Raw genomic sequence first — 25,059 nt, forward strand, 5'->3', positions numbered from 1 at the left:
TTTTGAATTAATTATTTTTTATTTTCTTAAATGTACATTAAAGGTGGTATTAAACGCAGCAATATGCAATACTGAAAATTTAAGTTTAAGGGTAAAATTTATAAATTTAAGTAATTGTTTTTTTAATGAAATATCTCTGGTACTACTTGGGTAGTTAATTGTAATATTGTTTCTTGCTTCTTTATGCAAACTTGAGACAACCTTAAAGTAACATTCCGTAAAATGTTAAACTGTAACACAATACATTATCCAAGCAATTCTCCAACTTTTTTAATTGGACCCTCGTCTTCTTCACTGTCTTCACACTCTTCGTTGTCTTCACAGTCTTTAAAAATGCTGAAGTCATATTTTTCTGAAGAAAGGAAAGAAAAAGAATAAATACATTATATCAAAAATGTCTGGTAGTAACCTGATATTGATTAATTACACTTTTAAAAAAATTGTAGCAACAGAAACTAAGATATCAGTATAATTGAAATCCTTCGATTAAAGAGGTTCAGTGTCATGCTTACCTACCTTTATTGAAGTAACTTTGAAAATAGAGATGCCATGCAAAAAAAGCACGAGTTTTTCTTTTAAAGTTCAGGAAAGTGGCAACACTTTCTAGACTAGCGTATACAGCGCCCATATACTTTAGAAAGCGCCCATATACTTTGCTACATTTTTTTTTATTTCCAATGGCAGGCCAATTTAAAGGAATAAAAAGGATAAAATAACAAGAAAAACAAGGCAAAAAAAAAATAAATAAATAGAAAAGAATGCATAGTGACATGCTTAGCCCATACGGGCCCTAGCCTCCCAGTAGCGTCCACACACAGTAGTGGAGATGAGCGCAGGACAAACTGAAATATGGGGTAGGTCCCTGTCCTCCCCAAGGCGACAGAGCTTGCATTTAGGACAGTCAAAAATGTTTATACTAAAAGGGTGTTTGGCCAGACAGTCATGGTCCGTTACAAGTCTAAAGAGAGCAACTGCCTTAAACCTGGACTGATTTGAGATAGTTAAAATATGGTTGAACCAGGTTTTGTGTATATTGCTTTTACGGAAATTCTCTGAGAGCATGTTCGGAATTGGTTTCGGACTAGCAATTTAAATGAGTGCAGAGAGATGGAGAAACGAGATGCTTGGGCAATAGTTGTTCCTTTCTTGACCAAGAAATCAGCTTTTTCATTACCCCAAATCCAGCAATGTCCCGGGATCCATTGGAGGACGATTTGCTTGCCTTTTAGTGTCAGGTCCTTCAGACAATCAATGCATTTCTGAATGGAGATGGATTGGGGAATCAGTGGAGAGTTAATATCAAGAAGTGCTGCTTTAGAGTCAGATAAGATGACGGCGCTAGAAAATTGGTCAGTACGACACTGTAGTTGCTTTAAGGCAATTAGAATAGCCTCGATTTCACCGTCGTAGGCAGATGCATAGTAGCCAACAGAAGCGTAGGCAGAGAACAGGTGACAGAACTTTTACTACATATTGGAGTTAATTAACAAATGTCAGGACAAAACACTCATACGGTCTGTGATCCTATATGGTAGTGAGTGCTGGACTCTTCATAAGAAAGAGGAGAACAAATAGCTGATTTTTGAGAGAGGGATACTTAGAAGAATTTTTGGTACAGTCTGTGAGAATAACATATGGAGCACCCTTTACAATCACGAGTTATATAAAAAGTATAAACAACCAGAGATAGTTCATGTTACTAAGGCCAATCACATTCGATGGCTGGGACGCTTTTATAGATCTGAAGACCAAAATCTTGCATAAAAGTAACTTCTTTTTAATCCAGAAGGTACAACAAAAAGGGGTCGTCCGCCGACTGGGTGGTTGGACGCAGTTGAGAGGGAAGTTAATAGGAATAACTAACTGGAAGGCCATGCCACAGAAAAATTCAAAATGGCAAAAATTTATTGGGACCACCTTTGCTGTCATAGGCTGTAGTGCCCAAGAAGAAGAACATACGTCAGGAGAATCGCTGAGTCTCAGCAAAAATAAAACCAATAAGAATGAAAACACCGCGGACCTTAACTCCAAATTAAATATTCACAAAAAGAGTCAACATTGTTATCAAACAAGAAAAAACATGATTGATGAATTAATTGAACCCTTTGAAAAGAATTTTACATAGGTTATGGAAGCTTGCAGTGACCTACTATTTTCATAATACACTTCTAATTCTTAATAATGACAAATAATCGATATTTCACCATCTTTTGATCTAGCACAACCTACAATAAAAGTATGTGATCCATTATCAATACTTTTTCATTCATCATAACGTTTCATTCTTTAATATTTTTTCATTCATGTTTATTGAGCGGTAACATCAAAAGAAACAGTAGTTTGTAATGACTGTTACAATCATGAGACAGCATCACAATAAATATTTGCTAGACAATAAATGATATAGTACTTGAGGCTCTTTTGAGACTTTGCACATGGCAAAATAATTTTGAATTGTTACATTGTACTTCAACTTTAACTTTAATAGACTTGTAAACAACACGTACAAGTCCTTTTTTTGAGAATTAAGCTAATAAACTGGAGTCCACTATCCAGTTTGTGGGGATTTAAATAATCGACTATGTCAAGCTACATCTATCAAAAGGTGGAATCAAGTTAACATGTTTCATATATTGGGGAATTAATGGTATTTAATATTTATAGAGGTAGTTACGCCACATTACTCCCCTTCCAGAATTTTATATGTGATAGAATTCGATGAACAAATACCACTAATTGATTTATGCTGTTTTTTTTTATTTATATCATTTTTGCTCATATTGTTTCGTCATTTTTGTTTATTTATATCATTTTGCTCATTATTTTTTTCTTCATTTTTTGTTTAAAGGCCGGGAGACTTCTTATTTGTTTTACCGGATTACTATTAATATTCTTTTTTCATCTTCTTTGAGCAGTATATTTTTAAGCGAATCAACTGTTTAATGCGGACCATCCATCCATGTTGGTAAGTTCATATCACGTCCGGGTCACCATTGTGGGGATTTAAATTATCGACTATGTCAACGTTCATCTATCAAAAGGAACCTCCAGATCAGTGGTTACCAACTGGCTGCCCTCGAAGCCTTTTTTTGTGGCCCGCGAACTAAAATATATTAGTTGTTTTTTTGCGGAAATTTTCGTAAAAAATTTATATGAGTTAACATACCAACTGTGCAAAAAAATTTATTCCTCAGGTTTTGCATCTAAGAAAATATTTATTCAAATACAAAAATGATCGTGCATGCTGCTCGTTTTTATTTCTGTTTTTTTTTTGTATTTTGTGAATATAATTTAGCATGTGCCTACCAGAAATTTTCTCGAAGAAATTCTCCGATTTAACTTTTTGAAACCTCTCATTTTAGACGAAATTATTAACATTTGTAAATTTTAAATTTAAAATGAAAATATCTATTCTCGGTGGTTGCAGCAGACAAACCTCAATTCTCTCATTGAACATTTTGTGTGCTACTATGTAAGTTTTAATACCAACCTTTTTGAAGATTTAAATCGTAACAATTAGATATCTGTTACACATTATTTGTTTAATACATAGGTGCATATTAAAGTTTTTGTAGCCAGAATTTTTTTGATTTGCAGTTAAATATTTTTAGAAATCTACTTCTTATTTTAATTTGTAATTCGATACTTTTGTTTTGCGCAACTTGATAAAAATCTGAAGTAATATTTAATGTTCCTTCAAACATAAAAGAGTCCTATATAAAATTCTGATAAAGTTGCGGCCCGCCATTTGACTGGTGTTTTTAATTGTGGCACCTGGCCTCATGTAAGTTGGAAACCCCTGCTCTAGATGGAATCAAGTTAATATGTCTTATATATTGGGGAATTGGTATTTAATATTTATTGTGGTAGTTACGCCACAAGTTATTAATGTTTTGATTATTATTTAGAACCAACAACACATTTGAATCATTTCATTAAGGCTTTTTGCGCTATCCATTGATTTATTATCAATGTAATGATTTTTCTGTTAAACCTCCAAAATAATAAAAAAAATAACTGATATTAATATTTTTAATGGTTTGCTTTCAGTATAATTTTTACGTGAATTGTCTAAAAAATATTTTTATAAGAACCGAGAAAGATTTATTAGTTTCATATGTTAAATTATTTAAAAAAAAATCTCATTTATCAATTAAATTTAAATATAAATGTAATTAAATATTAATAAAATTAAATATTAATGAAATTAAATAACATCTTTTATTAAATTTTAGTAATTTAAATGTTGTTTAAAAGCACTTCAAAGGAATAGCTTTAATCTGATTATCAAAACATTTTATCATCGACTGAAGTATTTATATTTCTTTTACTAGAAATTTAAATTGTCAGGAAGTAAGCAATCTAAAATAATTTGTGTAGTAATTGATTAAATTAATTTATTCGTCATCAATATTAGAATTTGCAATAGTTACGTGCTTTCTGCATGCGTTAATTTATTCTATTTTTAGTTGGATTAAAAGTAATAAAAATGAATACATTTTAAATATGTCATTATTTTTAACAAATTATCTGTTATGTTTAATATTCAAATGTTGTTATATTTTAAGAATTAAATTTGCATTTTAAATTAATAAAAAGTATTAAAACTGGATTTAATCAAAAACATGGCATAAGAATTACATATAGTAGTTTTAAATCCTTACTACTAGTTATGTTCTAAATTTAAGATTGATCGGTATCTGTTGCAAAAGGTATTAGATATTTATATCTGATAATCGTGTGTGTCAGTTAAAGATTGTAACTGATACCGAAGAAATTGGCACTCACCCATACCAGGTTCAATAATTTATAATTTTAACTACAAGTTACTATAAGTAACTTATAGTTTTAAATCTCTGCTACTAGTTAGGTTTTAAATTCAAGATCAATCTGTATCAGATGCAAAAAAGTATGAGATATTTGTATCTGATAATCAGGTGTATCAGTAAAAAATTGTAACCGATATCGACAAAATTGGCACTCTCCCAACCATCTCTAATAATACTCATGGTATTTTCAATAATTTATAATTTTAACTACAGGTTTAACGAAAAGTAACTTATAATTTTAAACCCCTTCTACAAGTTAGTTTCTAAATTTAAGATCGATCGGTATCTGATGCAAAAAGTATCAGATATTTGAATCTGAAAATCATGTGTATTAGTTAAAATTATAACTGATACCAAAAAAATTGGCACTCACCCATCCATCTCTAATAATATTCATGATAGGTACAATAATTTGCAATTTTAATTACAAGTTTAACTATAAGTAACTTATAATTTAATATTCCTTCTACTAGTTGAGTTCTAAATTTAAGATGGATCACTATCTGATGCAAAAATTATCAGATATTTGCATCTGAAAATCATATGTATTAGTTAAAAATCATAACTGATACCAAAAAAATTGGCACTCACCCATCCATCTCTAATAATATTCATGATAGGTACAATAATTTACAATTTTAATTACAAGTTTAACTATAAGTAACTTATAATTTCATATTCCTTCTGCTAGTTAAGTTCTAAATTTAAGATCGATCGCTATCTGATGCAAAAAGTATCAGATATTTGTATCTGACAATCATGTGTATTAGTAAAAATTATAACTGATACCAAAAAAATTGGCACTCACTCATCCATCTCTAATAATATTCATGATAGGTATAATAATTTACAATTTTAATTACAAGTTTAACTATAAGTAACTTATAATTTCAAATTACTTCTACTAGTTAAGTTCTAAATTTAAGATCGATCGCTATCTGATGCAAAAAGTATCAGATATTTGTAACTGATATTCATGTGTATCAGCAACTAGCTCTAACTGATATAAAAAAATCGGCACTTATTAATTTCTAATAATGCTCATGATAGGTTCAATGCTCATAATAGGTTCAAACAAATGGAAAAAAATAAGCACATTACCGTTATAAGGACAAATGATTTCCGTGTCGAAATAATATTTTCTTATTTCTCTGGGTTGATCCTTGTTATAATAATATTCTGCATCCATTCCTGCAACAGCACAATCAGTGGAATTGTCTCGGCAGCATCGGTAACATGCCCCCGACTTAAAATCTTCATAACTGTCACATCTAGCACCGATGAATTTGCTGCTTGGAGAATTAATGGACACTTTGAAGTACTGAATCGATTGCAAATGAAAGCAGAACGTAGGGAGCAATGACACTAAGCCTAAGGAAAACCATAATTTGTTGAAATTACTGATTGAATAATTTTAAAGAAAGTCACGTAATTGACAGTTTTGTAGAGATTCAGAAATATATATCGAAAGATTTGTTCGTATTTAATTTAACAATGTTTCCGTTCTTCCATTAGCAAACAAATACACTTACGACATTTTAAGAAGACAAATTGTATTAGTAATTGAAATGTAATATTTTCTTTATATAGTAGCAACAGCTAGTAATTCTTTTAGGGAAAAAAAACACTCACGACTTTTAAAAGACTTTAAAAGAGTACTTCACAGTCAAAGGAGTATTTACGTTTGTTTAATATTATGATTTACTGTGGAAATATATATACATAATATTCTAAAATAATTTTATTCTGTTGGAAACAAGAATGCCCCAATTGCATTAAAAAACAAAAATTTGAATAACTTTTAAGATGTAAGCTGTATGTAGTTATAAAATAATTACCTAACTCACGAAGTTTAAGAATCGGAGATACCGAGTGGACAAAGTAATCCAATTTTTCGTGATTTTTCTTATTGGCAACAATTAGAAGGAACAATGTTTGAATAAATGCTTCCATCTTAATTGTGTGTTTTTTCTTTTATTCCTATGATTATCATTAAATACAGAATGTATAAGTATGCGTACTTTTCACAAAAAGTAAATATTTAGTATCTCATTCGCTAATTCTACAAAAATTTTTATATTGGATTTGACTATTTTTTATAAATAGATCAACAATAATAAAGGAAAATTATTGCCTTTAAATCTTCCAAGAATAGCAAAATGCAAAATGGAACAATTAGTTACACAGCTTGTGTTCTAACAGTGTTGCCACTTTTGAAAATTTTTATCTCATTAAAAACAACATAGATTTCAGGGAGAGTATAAAATAACTTTGATGTATGACCCGCTGGAAAGCATAGCATTTGAGTGAGTAATTTTGTACATAGGTTTTGTGATCTAGCTCTCAGAAATGGTGCTAAAAACGATTACGTTGACCTCACTGTAACAGTTACAGTGACAAAGTTTCGAAATTTTTTAAATAGCAAAATTCACTTTTTTATTTATCTAAATGTAATCCTTACAGTAGAAAACTTAAACTGAAGTTTTAACGATACTTTTTGCACAAGAAATCACGACGCTAGATTTTTGCAAAGCATCCCCATTTTTCGCGACTACTAACAAGAAGGAAGTGTGATAAAAAGACTTTAAAAACCGAGAAAAAATTTACAAAGAAAGCATTTAATGTTTTCAAATTTTTTGTCAGTCGTCACATGTCACTCTCTCCTCGTTAGTGGTAGCGAAAAATGGCGCAATTTGTTTTGTGCTAAAAATATCTCCGATTTATGTTGTTTATTGCAAAAATTACGTTTTGATCAAAGAAAGTGAATGTTACGGATTTGAAAATTTCGAAATTTTGGGACTGAAACTGTAACTACGAAATAATTTTTAACATCATTTTTGACCACATACATCGTAATATCTATGTACAAAATTTTGCATAATGCTCCACAGAAGGTCCTATGCCGACAAAGTTATTTTATAATCTCCCTTTATTTGTGCTGATCACCCATGTGGATAAGAGAAAAGCCATGGGACAAAATATTACTCCTCATTTGAAATAAAATCATCATTTAATTATTAAAGTTCTTCATACATTCACATAATTAGAGAAAAAATCTTTTTCAGTCTCTGGAATAAATTCTCTAGAACACATAAAATATAGATCCAATACCAGATGAGTGCATGTAGGGTTTAAGATCAGAAATATGCCGTTAAAAGAGTGTAAAAACATAAATGAAACATTTTCCTTAATTGTTCAAAACGCAACAAAGAGATTGGTTCGGAACACAAATGTTCTCAAAAATGTAGAATCGCCTAAAATTGTAGATGTAACAAAGTTTTCGGAACAATCGTTAAAAGAGTGTAAAAACATAAATGAAATATTTTCATTAATTGTTCAAAACGTAACAAAGAGATTGGTTCGGAACACAAATGTTCTCAAAAATGTAGAATCGCCTAATAGTGAATGCAACAAAGTTTTCAGAACAATTGTAAAAGAGTGTAAAAACATAAATGAAACATTTTCTTTAATTGTTCAAAACGTAACAAAGAGATTGGTTCGGAACACATATGTTCCCAAATATGTAGAATCGCCTAAAATTGTAGATGTAACAAAGTTTTCAGAACAATCCATTCTGGGATATTGGGATAGCTGGATACTTAACAGTTCAGTTACTAGTCAAATTCAGTGTTAGTTCAGCATATTGTACAAAATTTTAATTTCTGATAACGGATTTTTTGTAAGTGGAAAGTATCATCATGATATCATTTATTACTGTGACGAGCTTTCTTGGTCTAAATTCATTACTTTTTTTACAGCAAAAATAAGTAGGTTTATGGTTTTTTTTATCATTAAAAGAATAAGCATGTCTTTTTGATTTTAAAGGAGAAGTTTTACGGTTTTGCCTTTTGATATATTTAGTTACTTTTTTTAAAAAGCGAAATATCTACATTTATTTAAAGTTATATCTATTACATATGTTGTTTCTCTCAATTAATTAGGACGAATAAATTACGAACAAACGAATGGCATGCAGTTTTGACCTATGTAGGAGAATATTGTTTAACCCCTTCAGCACCTGCGGAAGGAGAAAGTGGCGGAAGGAGAAAGAGGCGCGGAAGTAGAAAGAGGTTCTCCAGTCCTGGACACTCCGAGTTTATACGTGCTAAAAAGTACGCATACGTACTAATGCGAGATGTAATACTAGAGTACAGTATTGCGATCACGAATGTGTGATCATGTGCTACTGGAGTCAATAAAACTCGTTTCACATTTGATGTAGTAGGCAGTAAAGGGAAAATCGCGCTATCGAGTATATAATCACGAGTCTTACGGGGTTAAACAAGAATGCTAGATTATTATTTCGACTATTTGGAGAACAAGTCAAGCGAATTCGGTTTGTGAAACGATTCGAAAGGGACTGCTGTACAAGGGGCCGGTGAATGATAGTGAGTATGGAGTGGTTGACTCATTTATAGTTCAAAATTTCTTAGTGGAATGAGCCTTTTTTTTAATCTTTACAAAATGCGAATGTTTTTCAATGTAAATTTGAATTAATACTGGAAATAATTCGAATTTTATTGTACTTACCGTAAAACAAATCTAATCTTAGAACTGTGGCGATACCATATTCAAGACACGCTGGTTGAATACTTCCGCCATTGGGATAAAAATCCACGTGTCCAAGAGGGGTTTTTAATCCAAAATTAGTAGCTGAAACAGAAATTAATATATATCTAGCAAACTTGATAATATTTTGTTTTTAAATGTGTAAAATAGGATAACTTTTAGTTGAGTAACCAGGAGGGACCTGCCTGAAAATGTTAATACTTACGGAAACATAATCCTCCGTCGCTATGAATGACGTCCACAAATTTGGCATTTTTATAGGATAGTTTTCCATTATGAATGTCTTCATTGGAGACAGGAGCCACGGCTGGATCTAGAACTGAAGCCAAGAAAAAAAAAAGTAGAAAAAAAAATTAGCAAGCATCGACTAAGAAAAACAACATGGAGTAAAAGGAGATAATAACCAAGGCATTAGAATATCCAGATCATTATAAATGTTCCTGGTGTTTCGATAAAATTATGTCAAATAATCCAACCGTACTATGTTAATAAAACTCTTCTCCGTTCTATTGTAAATCAAAAGAGTTGACAAAGTTCTCTAGTTTTCCCATTAAACAGTGCATTAAAGAATACATGAAAACCATAACAATATAAGATTTTTTAAACGCTTATTACATCGATGTATTTTATAATGTATTTACCGACTTTGGCGACCAGCTTCGTCTCCTTTCAAAGTTATATTGTACAACGTATAAATTTCAATGGTAACCCCGCCGATTGCACAGACAACTGTGTTTAAATATTCTAATCTGTAGGGATCGATTTGTAAGATAGGCAATATGATCTTTGCAGTCCGAATGAAAATGTAAATCCTGGACTGATTGGGTCTTTCCAGGGAAGACTTATAAGTCAGATAAGACTTTTTGACTTTTCTAGAGCATAGTGCTGAGATCTCAGATACCTATGTAAGACTGTTTAGAGGAGCAAATGGTTTACAGTTTATTTTTATGAACGACAGCGCATGCCCACACAAGGAAAATATCTAGAAGCTGGGAATATTTAGAGAATGATGTATCCAGCCAGATCTCCAGGTCTGAATTTCAGAGAGCATGATTGGGATTATCATGGTAGAGCAATTACAGCTTTCATTGAGAAACTTTCCATGGTTAAGAGCTGTCTTAATGGAGCTAAAGGGAGCGGTTATAATAGAGTGAGATTTCTAATCCCAAGATCCTATAAAGATCCTTTAAACCCCACGAGAGATCGCAGTCAAGGAGGACATGCATATATTTTAACCGGTACAAGTGACATTTGCTGCATAATTGCTAGACTGTATTGCTGTAATGTTTATTAATTCAAAATTGAGCCCATATACTTCTGTTACTCTTTTTGCTACTCTCTGATGAACTATGTTGTAAAACTTCAATGTATTTGGTTTACTATTTTTTGAATTACCCGCAAAAATGAGTTTTTCTCTTATTTTTTGTACATAAGTGTATGAAGAAAAAGTAAACCTTAAAGTTTTTTGTAAATTTTTTTTTAAAGAAACGAAGGTTTTTTTTTTACATTGAAGATTTCTTGCCATTTCCCTAAACAGCAAAAAGATGAACAAAATTTAACCTAATAGTTATGAATAACTGGGAGGAATTCCATACAGTTTTAAAAGCAACATATTATTTGCAAAGCGTTATTTCTTGTGACGAAAAAGGATTTGAAGATGCCTTAAAATAAATGAAATTAGTTTAAATCAATCAAGAGTAGGGGAGAGTGGGGTCAATTGTAACAGGGTACGATTGTAACAGAGCAAAAATTTCGAGCGTCGAGTTTTAGATTTGGTTCCTAGGTGGCGCACAAGGTGTATTTAATANCTGTGTACCACATCACATAAAAGTAAAACTTCTCATTTAACTAACGAGAAAGAAATGAAAGGCTTAGCTAAATATTTTTACATCGTCAAATTACTTACGTATGAACATTATTTTATTATTTCTAAAGCTTACAGATTGCTTTTATGAGAGAAATCGAGCTGATTTTCCGAATCATCACTGCAAGTGTAGCGCAGGGCGTCAAGAAAAAAAATAGAACAAAGTTTTAATATTTAATCAAAATCTTATTTTTGATAACGTTAGGCTTTTTTAGTCACGAAACTTCTTTAGAAACCAGATATTTACTTTTCAGCAGGATTCTAATCCAGCACAAACAGCTATAAGCTTTCGAGAATGATGCAAGACTTAGTTTTTTTTTTACTAAACACGAATAGCCATCTTATTTACCAAACTTTAATTCAATGTATATATCAGTTCGGTTCACCTTGGTGATAAGGGTTTGTACTAAACCTCATGAGAATTCGGCCTTCTAAAAATCTTTGTGTATAGAATGGATCAACCTTCGAAAGGAAGGTCCTACGAACCATCTTTGGCCCTATACTCGGTAACGACAACTGGAGGAAAAGATATAATTTTGAAATATATAGAATCTTTGATGGCGATGATATCATTAAATCTATTAAATTAAGCAGAATGAGATGGGCCGGGCATGTAGTGAGAATGAGCCCAGAACGAACAGCATTGAGAGTCTCTAATGCAACTCCCTCCAATAAAAGGCCAAGAGGAAGGCCCAAAAAGAGATGGAAGGACTGTGTGGATGAGGATTTTGCCATCCTAAAAGTAAAGAACTGGAAAACAATTGCTGGGAGAAGGGCCCAATGGGAAAAGCTTCTGAGGAAGGCCCAGGCTCACAAAGGGCTGTCATGCCAATGCTGATGATGATAGAACGGATCAAAGTATCAGTTAAAGGGTTGTGGCTAGTGGATGAAAAATTCCACAAGGCATTTACTGTTATGTATAAAGGTGTGTGGTTTCTTTGAAAATGTGTAATTCCTTGAAAGAGTGTAATATTATAGGTTATGATGTTTCCATGTTTAGTTGAAAGTTTGACCTTTACATTTTAGTTTGCTATAAAATTACTGCACGCGTGTTCGAGTTATCTCCTAGTCACCCAGTATTATTTTAATTTAAATGAATAGTAAAATAAACCATAGCTACTATAAATAGCTTACTATAATTTTACAGACATTAAAAATTCAATATTTTGAATTTGAAATTGATTTATATTTAGTAAGAATTCTTTTGAAATCATAAATGTGGGAAAGATTTATGATTTTTTAGTGCAATATTATTTTTGGTAATTTCTACTTTACTATCATGTTTACTTGACACGACTTGTTTGTTCTTTAAATATTTACTTACAAGTCAACCTTCGAACTATATTTTCTTCATACTGATCTATCAATATTTACTTACAAGTCAACCTTCGAATTAAATTTCCTTCATTTTGATCCTTGATAAATTTTGCTGCCGTACCCACAAAATACGTGCCATAACTGTGGCCGATGAGATGAAACTGGTCTGCCGTTACACCAGTTTGATTCTAGATAAAGAAAGTTTTTTTTTAGTAAACAAATTTAAGAAAAAAAAAAGAATGGGATTAAACATGATTGAATCAAACATGACTATTTTTAATGGGTTTTGAATCGCAACATCGCGCAAATTTGCTCGGTCCTGTAACTTCTTATCGCTTTCGACTAAGACAATTTTGAAGAATTTTACTCAACAATACTTTTGGTTGAGGCAAAATTTTTCTGTTTAATATTTTTACGATATGGTAACGTCTCTTTGCTATTAAATCAAAGAAAGATATAACAATAATAATAATATAATAACATACAACAATATAACAATGGTCTGTTTTTATGGACGGATCTAAAAGTACACCATATCCATACAATAATTATTTTCTTGTGATACATTTCTTGTAATGAGGTGAAAATCTTGGTATGAGTTTGGTGTGTCACCAAAATATTTAAAAGAAGATGAAATTAATAAAATGAAATAAATCAAAAGTGTTTCGAATCATTTTATTAAGTTCATCTTCTTTCAAATATCTTAAACTACATCCCGATTACCATAATCGTTTGGTTGGTTGATTTATTTACCCATTACTTCCAAGTCGAGTTCAAAGTAAGAAATTTTAGAAATACGAGATACATCAAATTATTACCTGATTGTTTCTCGAATAAAACTGAAAAGTGGTTAAAAGCATTTATTAGATCTATGATAAAATTTTATTAGTCAATTTGGTGGTCAGTGCTTATAGGCAGCAAAATGTGAATATACCTGTCATAGCCAGGGCCCGATTTACATATCTCGGGTCTTTGGGCACGAAGTCACGTGGCACGAGGTACGAAGAGTGGGCCTTCTAAAAGAGTCGACAAGTTTAAGTTAACGTGCATGGTCCGCAATCACAATTTCAAAAGATAACATTTTAGACAAAAATTTGTAAACCATATTCGGAAGCGTATCATATAAAAATGTAAAATCTAATTTAACTAAACTTTGAGAAAAATACTAAAATTAATTGATAGAGTAAGAATTGTTGGTGAGAATGAAGAAAATTATCTTGGAAGAAAGTTGTACTAAGTACCTATCTAATTGCGTTATTGTGGAAATATACATTGTTTTAATAAAAAAAAACAACAACTATAAGCTCTTACAGGCTAAAGATCGAACTAGTTAAAAAAAAAATATAAGTAAAAATCTTTTCATACGTATCTTGGGAGTGAGGGGCCCTCACAAATTGGGGGCCTTGGGTATATTTCCCGAATACCTTCTAGTAAATTAGTCCTTGTTCATAGTCAAAATTTAAACTTTCGCCATCTTTGTCGAGAGCAAGCGTTTTGTCTTATAAGCCATCTAAACTTTTTCTGGTTGCCAAATTTTTTTTTTTACATAATTGGGTATACTATAGCCTACGTCACAGATCGTGTTATTCCTACTAAATTTAACTAGTAAACAGCATTTTCTGCGAACCTGATTTCTAGCAACAAGTAAAAGCATCAAACGAAGTGTCTTGTTATAAGTCGCTACTCGCCAGGTTGGAATTGTATTAGTCTAGTTCCTTTGGAAATAATTTATATTGTTGTTTTACCGAAGTTTATGAATTTATTAAGCATATTTAAAACTCAGTTTATTAATTAAACTAAAAGGTAAATGTTATTCCTAGTAAGTGGAAGTAGTTGTGCGTTTTTCATATTATACCCAATTGAATAGATTTTTGATTGAAAATATTTTTCTCGCAATCGCTTGAAAAGAAAATGGATGGAAGTTGTTTGTATGGAAATGGATGGAAAGAAAAACTGAAACAAACTGAGCTATAAGTTGGAAGGATGGAAAGGATAAAAGCGAATAATTCATATCAGCAAACAAAGTGTTTTATATGGTTAAAATATACTTGAGGGTGCCCCTTGGCGAAATTGGCGGCTTATGTTTGGCGCCATTCCTGTTTGCGCGGAACTCCGTGGTAACAGGAATGGCGGCTAAAATATAATGATTATTTCAATAAAACATTGGAAAATTTCAACAAAACATCGGTCAAAACTTTATAAAATTGCAATAAACCCAATATAGGCAAAATTAATAAACCCAATAAAAAGCATTTTGAATTGAAAAAAAATTTTATGGAGTAAGCACGGAAAGAAAGGGAAAAAAACAACTCATTTCTTCATTAAGCTTGAATATCCTCAGATTTAGGAGCACAGAATTCTCGAATAGCAGTTAGATACTGTCTAAATTTATCATGAATAGAATCTGTGTACCACATCACATAAATTCGGAAAAATACAAATCGAAAATGGCGTCTGTGGTACCAGACTGGCGGTGACATTTTTTTCTAAAGTCCCTTTGTATGACTGCCCACATACCTTCGATCTTATTGACCAGTAGCAAAAGTAACCTTACTAGTCGGTATCCAACGTAGAACTAACGGACCTCTGAAATTACATGTATCGTTGAGCATTTAAAAATAACGCAAAAATCTAAACCAATCAGAATCACGATTGGGTTTCAACATCACCCAGCTTGGCGATCAACCGCAATCACAACTTGGCGAGAATCAAGTGGCACCCTGAAATATAATCTACCCTTTTATATTATGTTTTAATAATATTCATGTATGTTCAGTAATAATAGTTTTATTCATTATCGTTATTATTAATTTAAAATGAGTATTAGTCGCGCTGTTACGATTTTTAAGTAGAATAAAGAAACATCCGTGAAGATTAAAAGAAAGCATTGATGACATTTATGAAAGACGTACCATTAAGGAATGCGTAGGAGACGAGACGTTATACATGTTGTTTTTTAAAAGCATGATTATTGTTTTTTCTTTAAAGTTTTTCTATTGTATGCATTTATTTCAAGAGGAGATTTCAGTATCGTGATCTGTGGCAGAGTAATCGCCAAGTCTTCCAACCCCGGGCAAACATCTACATGTNTTTTTTTTTTTTTTTTTTTTTTTTTTTTTTTTTTTTTTTTTTAAGGTTTGCAAGTTTAAAATCTATTTGGCATCTTGGCGTTTGTAGTTGGCGTGACAGATCATAATACGGAAATATCCTACATTTCATTCTAAAATTTTTAAAGAGAAATTAGGGTAAATTTTTAGAATAGCCCACCTCTTGGCAACTTTTTGAAATCTCGTCAAGTTGGTGATTATCACTAGGATCAGCGTTGCTTTTCGATTATTAAAAAAAAAGAGAAAAAAAAAACACTAGTCCATTTGCTCACCATTTTCAACCGATACTGCTAAAAAGAAGAAATAATAACGGTAATAAATGAAATAATGGTTAAAAATGAAATAATAACGATCATTCTAATAGCAAGAGATGAGAAGCATGAATGGCGAAAAAATAAACCCTTTTACCTCCTTTCTAACGAAATCCAACCTTCTCGTAGGTATACATATCGAACAACCAATCAAGTTCAAGAATTTTGGTGGCGTGATCGGACGTTCAAAATAATCTCCCAGAAATATCTTCCGAAAGCCTAGTGTGGCAAGATTTTAAAAACTTGCATGGCGTGATTTTAAAAAAATCGCCATGGGCTGGGTTATTTTAGGATCCTCCCAGAAATTAGTTTTAAGAAATGTAACAATTGATTTAGTTTCTAATATTTTACGGTATAACCCGTATCAAATGGGTTACGTTAGAACACATTTTAAATTGGTAACGCTAGAACACATTTAAAAAAGGTTGCGAACGAGCGGTGCGAGCATGGTTTGTAAAGCAAGCCTTATAAGATTTCACAGCAATTTTCAGAGGTTGAGGAGCGTTAGCGAACAGCTGATGGAACAGCTGGAGCCTGCTAATTTGATTTATTTTCATAACCTCACTGTTTTACTTGATTTTTTTCTTTAATAGTAACATACCATGATATTTTGAATAACAAAAGCTGCTTGTTCTCCAGCGACGAGAGAGTTCTGAGCCGCTGCTCCTGGATCTGGTGTGTTGCCCCATGTCCAGTCGACGAGAATAACGTTGTAGTCGCCTCTTATAAAAAGTTGCGTTTTTATTTCCTAAAAAAGAAATTCTATTTTAATTTCAGTAGATAAAAAAATAAGAGAGATAAAAAATAAACTTTCTGAAAACATTGAGCAATGGCTATGATTGCAAATACAGAGAGTTATAGTTATTAATATAATGCTACGTTTCCATCAAATGCACAAAAGAAAAAGCTAAAGTTAGAAAAGAATAAAAAATATGGAAAAAAGATTCGTATTACGATATTTCACATCGAGAATTGATCTTAAAATGAAATACAAGTAAAGACACATAACATCACTAAATCACGTGATGGGAAATATTGTTTGTCCCGAAACTAATAAGTCTTGCATGTTTTAATTGAGATTCTGTATGCTTGTTAGATAAGTTGTCATGTCATTTTGAAGTGCTGCAGACTAAATTGAAATGTATTCAGCATTTCCTATTTTGTCTAATATTACTTTAGGATAGTTATAGTCACCCTATATGCCTATGACTATGCAGGAAATTCAAGAAGAATTAATCATCAGGCTGAACTTGCTTAGATATAATGCAAAAGATCTTTAAAAGACTATTTACAATAGGCTTCCACTACACTGTTAGAATTTTCATTCTGAAATTATAGAAAAATAACCGGCAGCAGTCTGTTCACCCATTTAACCATTAAGTTTACGGTAAATAACATTTTTTACTTCTTCAATTTTGTAACCGTTTACTACTAGTATGGCTGTAAGACCATGATTACAAAACTATGTGGTTTTTAACCATTTACAACTAGCATGGTTTCAAATCCATAAAAAGAACTTTAACTGGACATAAGAGTTAGGCTTTTCGTTAGGTAATGGGCATTATAAAGTGCAGGACACCGGAAACTCTTCATGCGTTGAAGAGAAAGCAGGAATTATTGTGGTGTCAACGTTGGCACTCGATTCTGCTATTCATTAAACTGACACATTAGCATTCATGGCTGTAATATGTACACCGTTGCAAGGAACTAAGTGGCTTCATTAGGTTGATTTAGTTGGGGTGATAAAAGTCTTGTTGTCTAACCGTATTTGGTGAAACCAGTTAATAAACGGTTTTTCTCCCAGTCAAGAGTTTCATTACAGTCTAATTTATGGTTATTTGGTTGCCTATTTTGAATATGGTAAAATAACAATGAAATAAAATGCTATTTAAAAATTTTTTCTGATAAATTTTTAACAGTGTGTTCTGGGCTTATTGAAAAATGCAAAAAAATAATTCAGGCTAATTGTGTTATAAATTGATATATTTCTTACCTAGATTACCTAGAGATACGTTTTCTCACTGAAATAGGTTAGAACTGCCAGGTTGATTTGAAAATGCTAGTGACTTTTTCAACTAGCTTGGCTTATTTCAAAATGAAGGAGGCTATAAATAGTCGGATCATTTAATTTATCTACTATATGAAACACGCTCATTAACATAATTGGATTTTAAATTGTTCATTGCATAGAAGAACGTGTTTAGGTAATTTGTATTTTTCTCTGTCCTCCCGTTTGCTGTACTTTTCTTTAATTCTACTCTTTAAAAAAATTATCCCAACATCACAAGTGTTCAGAATTATGAGCCAGTTGTATAATAAAATTTTGCAAAAGAAAAAAAGAAAAGACCGCATGTAAGTGCAAGTTAATTAAAATTGAAGCTGAACCTAACAATTACCCATGTCTTAAAAGAAAGAAATGAGCCCTATATTGACGAAAGGTAGCCACATTTCTTAAAAAAGGACTCAGATAATTTTAACAAAGACTGTGTGCCAGCAATACCAGCAGAAGTAATTTACCAGCTATGTTATTCAATGCATAACCTTGTACGTTATACTTTAAAAAATCAATTAAAAAAATTCCCATTTTTTAAATTAAAAACCTTTGTTATGTGAAATTTGGGACGGCCTGAAGGTTGCCTTTTTTGTTTTGATTGATTATTTCTCTCATCCTCGTCTTTTCTTCTGTAGTATTGACTGGCTTTTTCTTTTTATTAAATATTCTAACAGTCCACTTCTCTTATTTGGAATTAATTAGTGCCCGGCAGTGCTTACGACTAGCTATCGACTTCAGTGACTTATTCGTTGCTACTTTCAAATAGTGCTAAAAAAGTAAGAAAAATTTATTTCTTACATTAAATAAAGGTCGACTATATTTTCTATTAACAGTGTTAATGATTGAAATCCTGATTAAATCTTACCTTAAAGCTGGTTGCATTTACAATTAAAATGATTTGGTAATTTAAAATTAACTAATTGCAGTTTTGTGCCCATAGCCATTGCTAAACGCAATAGCTAAGCCTAATCACAGTGGTAGGAAGCTAGTTTGAAGGGTTTCATTTTGGTTGTTCAGATTGTTGACTATCGACAATCCAGAAACCTCTATACTTTTCTTTTCTTAAAGGCTTATGCTCAGAACCTAACAACTACCTATGTCTTGAAAGAAGGAAATAAGCCTGCCTTATATTGGGCCCTCTCTCTGTAATCTTTCTATAACAGCCTCTCTATCAGTTGCTTCATGACAAGAGGGACGCTCCATCTGAAACTTTAAGCTTTGCATTATTTAATTCTGATGAATTAAATAAGTGTATGAATAAGTACTTATGTAGGTAATTTACACTTGATGTTTAAAATTACTTTGAAAGCAGTATTGCATTGCTAGATTAGCAGCGATAACAGCTATGTTTATTCCTATGGCGAGTAATGTATTCAAAATTAAACGGGAAAAAATGCTAAAATAACATTAATATGATCAATTTTTTGTGTACAACGTTTTTTGAACTAATGTTATCCAACATGAAATATTTTATTTGAAATACAGTGCTTGGAAATCTTATGTGACATTTGAGGGTTTGTATTTTGAATCAATAAACATAAATATTTTTACATTCAGTTTCAAGAATTTGCTTAGTAGCAATATTGAAATAATTAAATTGCACAGTGTTAAAATACTAATTTTATGGACAATTTAGACATTCGTTTTTTAAAGACGCGTTTTGGGGAAATATATTCCCCAACTTCAACAGAAATACTGAAGTATAAGACACTAACAGTATTCTGAGTAGGAAATAAGATGGCGCCAGAATGACGTTGGGGTTCTAGAAGTTTTCGAGGATTTAATGTCTGTGTCGTTTTTCTGAAGACATTTTTTTATTCATATCCCTTATAGGCTGATTAGAAAATTGGTTTGTAAAAGTATGCACCGGATTTTACTATTTTGTTTCAAATCCTCAAAGCTTCTTTTCCTCTTTTTTTCTTATGGACATTCATTGTTCCTCAATGTGGTTTCCATTATTGAAAATCTGAAAATTACAAAGGAATTTGGAGCTTACTCTCTGCCAAGCTGTTCTACAGAGTCCATCCAACCATCCATGTGCAACAAAAATTGTATCTACATCTTTATCAAAATTAGTGTCTACAGGCAATTTACCGCCACATTTGTGCAATGGCTCAGCTTTATCGGGATTTGTAGGAGTGAAAAGAGCAAATATCGTCTCTGGCGGATTGTTGCCTATTTGTGGAGTTATCGGCTCATAGGCATCAGCTATAGAAATGTCACACTCTTCGTAATGGATATTTTCAAAACAATCTACTACTTGTTTCCCAAGGCCAGTGAAAATATCGTAAGCTGGAAATAAATGAATTGAGAGATTAAATGATGACTATTTTGATACCTTATGATTCAGTTAATTATTATTCAGCTCAAGATAAGTGCCCATGGTATATCAGTGAAATAGTGCAGTATATGGAGAATCTCTATTGGGGTCGTAGTAATGATATATCAGTTCTAACTCATATGGGTGTCAATTAGTTCTACCTTAATAAGTAAGTTACATAGATTTTGTTAACTAATTTTTAGCAAATTAATTTTGAACAAATTAATTTAAATTTCATAATGGAATTTTTACTTAGACCGGAATACAGGACCATAATTTCACTGTATATGAGTGAATATAAATATTCCTTTGTAAATAGTGGAAATTCTGCAGATCATTGAGGAGCAAGATCGCAATTCTACGTTGCATGAGTTACTAGGACGTTTAATAATAGAATTGCAATATTAATTATCATGCAAGGGCAATTTTTCGTAACTGCCCTTACATGATAATTCGATAATTCAATTCCTTTCGGATGTTCTTGTTGAGTCTCTAAGTTCTTGCTGATGTTTCGTTATTTAAATGTATATTATCTTAAAAAGCGCAAATATCGCCATGAGAAACCAATGGTTTCATATAATTATTAAAATACGAATTTATTGACGTCATCAACAAACTTTACGGAATTATTAACGTTGATTTTATTTGTAATAACCTAAAATAGGTAACTAACGATAAATAATTCGCATAAATGAAAGATAAAACTAATTTTTGATCTGTCAGAGCTACAAGCTAGCAAATCACAATCACAAAATATTTATTAAATTCTGTGTAAAACTCTTTTTTTGGGATGAAGCGCGTGAACCTTTTGCCAAATTAGACAGCTCGTGAACCGTGAAAAGTTTGTCAGTAGACAAAGTTTTAAAGTAGACAGCTCGCTATGTCTTTGAACGTATGTAAGCCAAATTCGGCGTGGATTGGTTAAGAGCTGCGGATTTGAATACGGTACATACATACATATAAATATTCGACCTTTTTGTATAGATATGTTATAGCAGATTATTTGAATTATCCAACATGATTGTGGTAGCTGAACTGCGTCACCAAATTATTATTCCTAAAGTTATCTGAAACCTCGTGTATATTGTTATGCTTATTTCTTTGTTTATAGTCATGTTTTTAAAACGTGTTACTGTAAAACTAAATAAATTAAAATCAACGGTAATTGGGTATAATATGAAAAAAACACAACTACTTCCACTTACTAGGAATAACATTTACCATTTAGTTTAATTAATAAGCTGAGTTTTAAATATGTTTACTAAATTCTTAAACTTAGATAAATCAACAAAATAAATTATTTCAAAAGGAACTAGACTAATACAATTCCAACCTGCCGAATAGCGACTTATAACAACACACTTCATTTAATGTTTACTTGTTGCTAGAAATCAGGTTCGCAGAAAATGCTGTTTACTAGTTAAATTTAGTAGGAATTATAGGAGCCTTAGTAGGAATAACACGACCTGTGACGTAGGCTATAGTATACCCAATTGTTATAAAAAAAATTAAGTTTTGCCCTGAAAAGCACTCTTAAAGGAGAAATGATGCAAATTCATTGAGGGGAAACGCATAAAACGCTAATTATTATCAACGCCAATGATACTTAATTTTTGTAATAGTTACTTTTTGAAGTAAAATTATCTATAAACTTAAAAGCAAAATTATTAAAAAAACAGTACTAATTCACTAAAGAAATATTATTGACTTCAATGATGTTTATTTTATTTTGATAATGGGTACTTATTAAAATTAAAAAGCTATGTACTAAAAACCATAACTAATACGGAAAATGTACTCATTTATTGTTATAAGAAACGGTAAAAAGGCGCCATATTATTATTGACACCAAACATGCATAATTCTGGTAATTATTAACTGCATTATGGAATTGGTGCAGTTTTAAGAGGTACAAAAGTTACTCTTTTATAGGTACAAAACATTCTGTGAGTAAATATGATGTCTATTAAAGCTGCCCTTCCAGGATACAAGTACAAAAGAAAGTTGCTAGATTGTGGTAAATTTTAAATATCATGAGTTGCCTTGAGCAACAGGGTTATGCCAGATGATACTGAATACAGTTAGAATGCAACTAAATACGCATTTTGTTAAATCTAATTACGTAAAGATAACGGGATGGGCAAGAAATAATACTAAATAATAAAAAAAAGACAAGAAAAAAACAAAAGACAAAAACAAGAATTATTTTAGCTTTATAACTGGATCCGTCGCTGCCAGATTAAATTGTATTCGACAAAAAGATTTAAAATCTCTGATTGCATATTCATCAGTATCACAGGAATCAGAAATATTAACTTTAAATTATCTAGGAATAATAAGGATCATTCATTATAATAATTGCTCACGGCTTTTCATCATCAGCATTATTTCTATTAGTAAATATAATTTGTTCGATATTTATCTTTCAGTTTTGTGCAAGATTTTGTAGTATTGTTTTATGCTCGTTTATTGATTCCTTTTTTCACTCAGTATTAAGAATGGTTACTCAGCTATGCCTTTAGTATAAACTGAATAGTTACATTATAATAAATCAAATTAAAATGATCTTGAAGAATATGAAGAACTACGTTTTTTGAAAAAGCAGTTAATAGTTTCCATAATTTTAGGAATATTTTTTAAGCATGATACATAACATGAATCAAAATTATCATAATTATAATGAAAGTATTGTGCATGATTTGAATAGTTATGTAGTTTGACTTCTAATAAAATATCAACAATAACAGAAAATAAATTGCGGTATGTTTTTAACACTTTTCAACAGGTTTTGACGCGTCATATCAAAACCCTAACCATGGTTAGCGATATATGTAATAGTTTATAGTTATAGCACTAGAAGCATAATAGTTCGAGGGTGTAACCATAAATATGCTAATTAATTTGTTCAAACAAAATTTAAAATTATAAAATAAGACACAAAAACGTACTTTTGCCGAATAAACCTTTTTTCCAGATTTGAATTCTCTCATAATATGAGGAGGGAGGAGCAGCAATTCGGAAAATATCATAAAATAGTTTGGCTAGGGTAGCTGTAGAAAATTATAACCCTCTATTGCTAATTAAAATTTTTTGGTATTCGAAATATCTTTTGAATATTTCGAATGAATCACTTACTTTTTCCACAAAATTATAAAACTTATTCAGCCAAATATGCAAATTAGTTAATGAAGAAATTTCATTAATAGGAATAAAGCTTTAAAAGTATGGTTAAAGAAGCAAAAATTGACGTTGAGAAATAAAGAACTTTCGAACACTTTTTTGGTAGAACATAAAGGCATCATATTTTCCTAGACTGCGCCCTTTTCATATTTCAAAGACTAAAAATCTGTCAAAAAAATGAATGTTTATTAGACAAAATTATGTTTTTGCAATCAATTGCGTAATTTTAATGAACTTCCACATTGATTGACTTAAGATATAATAAAAAAAATGTTTTATTTTATCAGAAATACCATCGTTAGATCAAAAGTTATTCGAGATTTTTTTGTTTAGCACTTCCTGTTGGATCAGTATTAGTTTCCATTCTTAATTATTCTTAATGCTATACTTAAACATTTCTAGAAATAAGTGCAATGACTATTTCAAAGGATAAAAATAAAAAATAGTTAATTTAAATGATAAAAAATTTAAACATAAAATTGAAATTCATCTTTAATTATTAATTTTAACTACTTACCATGACAATGGAGCAAGAACAAAAACAGACATATATTACACAGATGAGTAATCATTTATACGAAAAATAATATTCTGAAAGCAATCGGCGAATATTATTAATATTAGATAACTGTACTTAGGTTCAAAACTTTGATATTCGATTTATTCTTAAATTTTATGTTCTTGATTATTCTTAACACTTCACTTTAGATTACTAAAAGTAACTGCAATGACTTTTTGAAAGGATTAAAAATAATGTATAATCATTTTAAAAGATAAAAAATTTAAACATAAAAATGAAATTCATCTTTAAACTCAATGTATTATTAGTTTTAACTACTTATCGTGACAATGGGACAAGAGCAAACACAGACCTATTTTACTTAGATGAGCAATCATTTATACCTTAAATAGTATTCTGATAACAATCAGCATATACTATTCATATCAGATAACGGTACTTAGGTCCAAAAGTTCGATATTCTATGTATTCTTAGCTTTTATATTCTTGATTATTCTTAACACTGCACTTGAACATTACTAAAAGTAATTGCAATGAATTTTTGAAAGGATTAAATATAAGATATAGTTATTTTAAAAGATAAAAAATTTAAACATAAAATTGCAATTCATTTTTAAATGCTACATATTTTTACTTTGTATTACTTACCGTGACAATGGGACAAGAACAAAAGCAGACATATTTTACGTAGATGAGCAAACATTTATACGCTATATAATATTCTGAAAGCAATCAGCATATATTATTCACATTAGATAACGGTTCCTTACGTCCAAAAGTTTGACCCTCTATATATCTTATTTTTAACAAAAGCGAATGTTCTATTTACTTATTCAGGAAAAAAAAATTTTTTTTTCCCTCAGGAAAATTATCCCAATTGCACGTTCCTTTTATTCAACGTAGGTCCTGCGAAAACAAAAATGTTAAAAACATCCTTGTTAACAATTTGCTTAAGGATGCTGCGGCGAGATAAACAGATGTCATAAGCG

At 31.0% G+C, this 25,059-nt stretch overlaps 1 protein-coding gene across 1 annotated transcript; it reads right to left on the reverse strand.

The window, feature by feature from the left end:
- On the reverse strand, positions 1–25,059 carry LOC107440396 (pancreatic lipase-related protein 2-like). Its single transcript, XM_043048970.2, has 8 exons — positions 24,719–25,059; positions 20,047–20,342; positions 16,599–16,745; positions 12,641–12,767; positions 9,604–9,717; positions 9,360–9,482; positions 5,931–6,200; positions 1–352 (listed from the first exon to the last, which is right to left on the reverse strand). Exons 1-8 carry the CDS (start codon positions 24,771–24,773, stop codon positions 246–248), a joined length of 1,239 nt encoding a protein of 412 aa, XP_042904904.1. The 5' UTR covers positions 24,774–25,059; the 3' UTR covers positions 1–245.

Source organism: Parasteatoda tepidariorum, chromosome 4 (assembly GCF_043381705.1).
Source record: "Parasteatoda tepidariorum isolate YZ-2023 chromosome 4, CAS_Ptep_4.0, whole genome shotgun sequence".
NCBI classification, from domain to species: domain Eukaryota; kingdom Metazoa; phylum Arthropoda; class Arachnida; order Araneae; family Theridiidae; genus Parasteatoda; species Parasteatoda tepidariorum.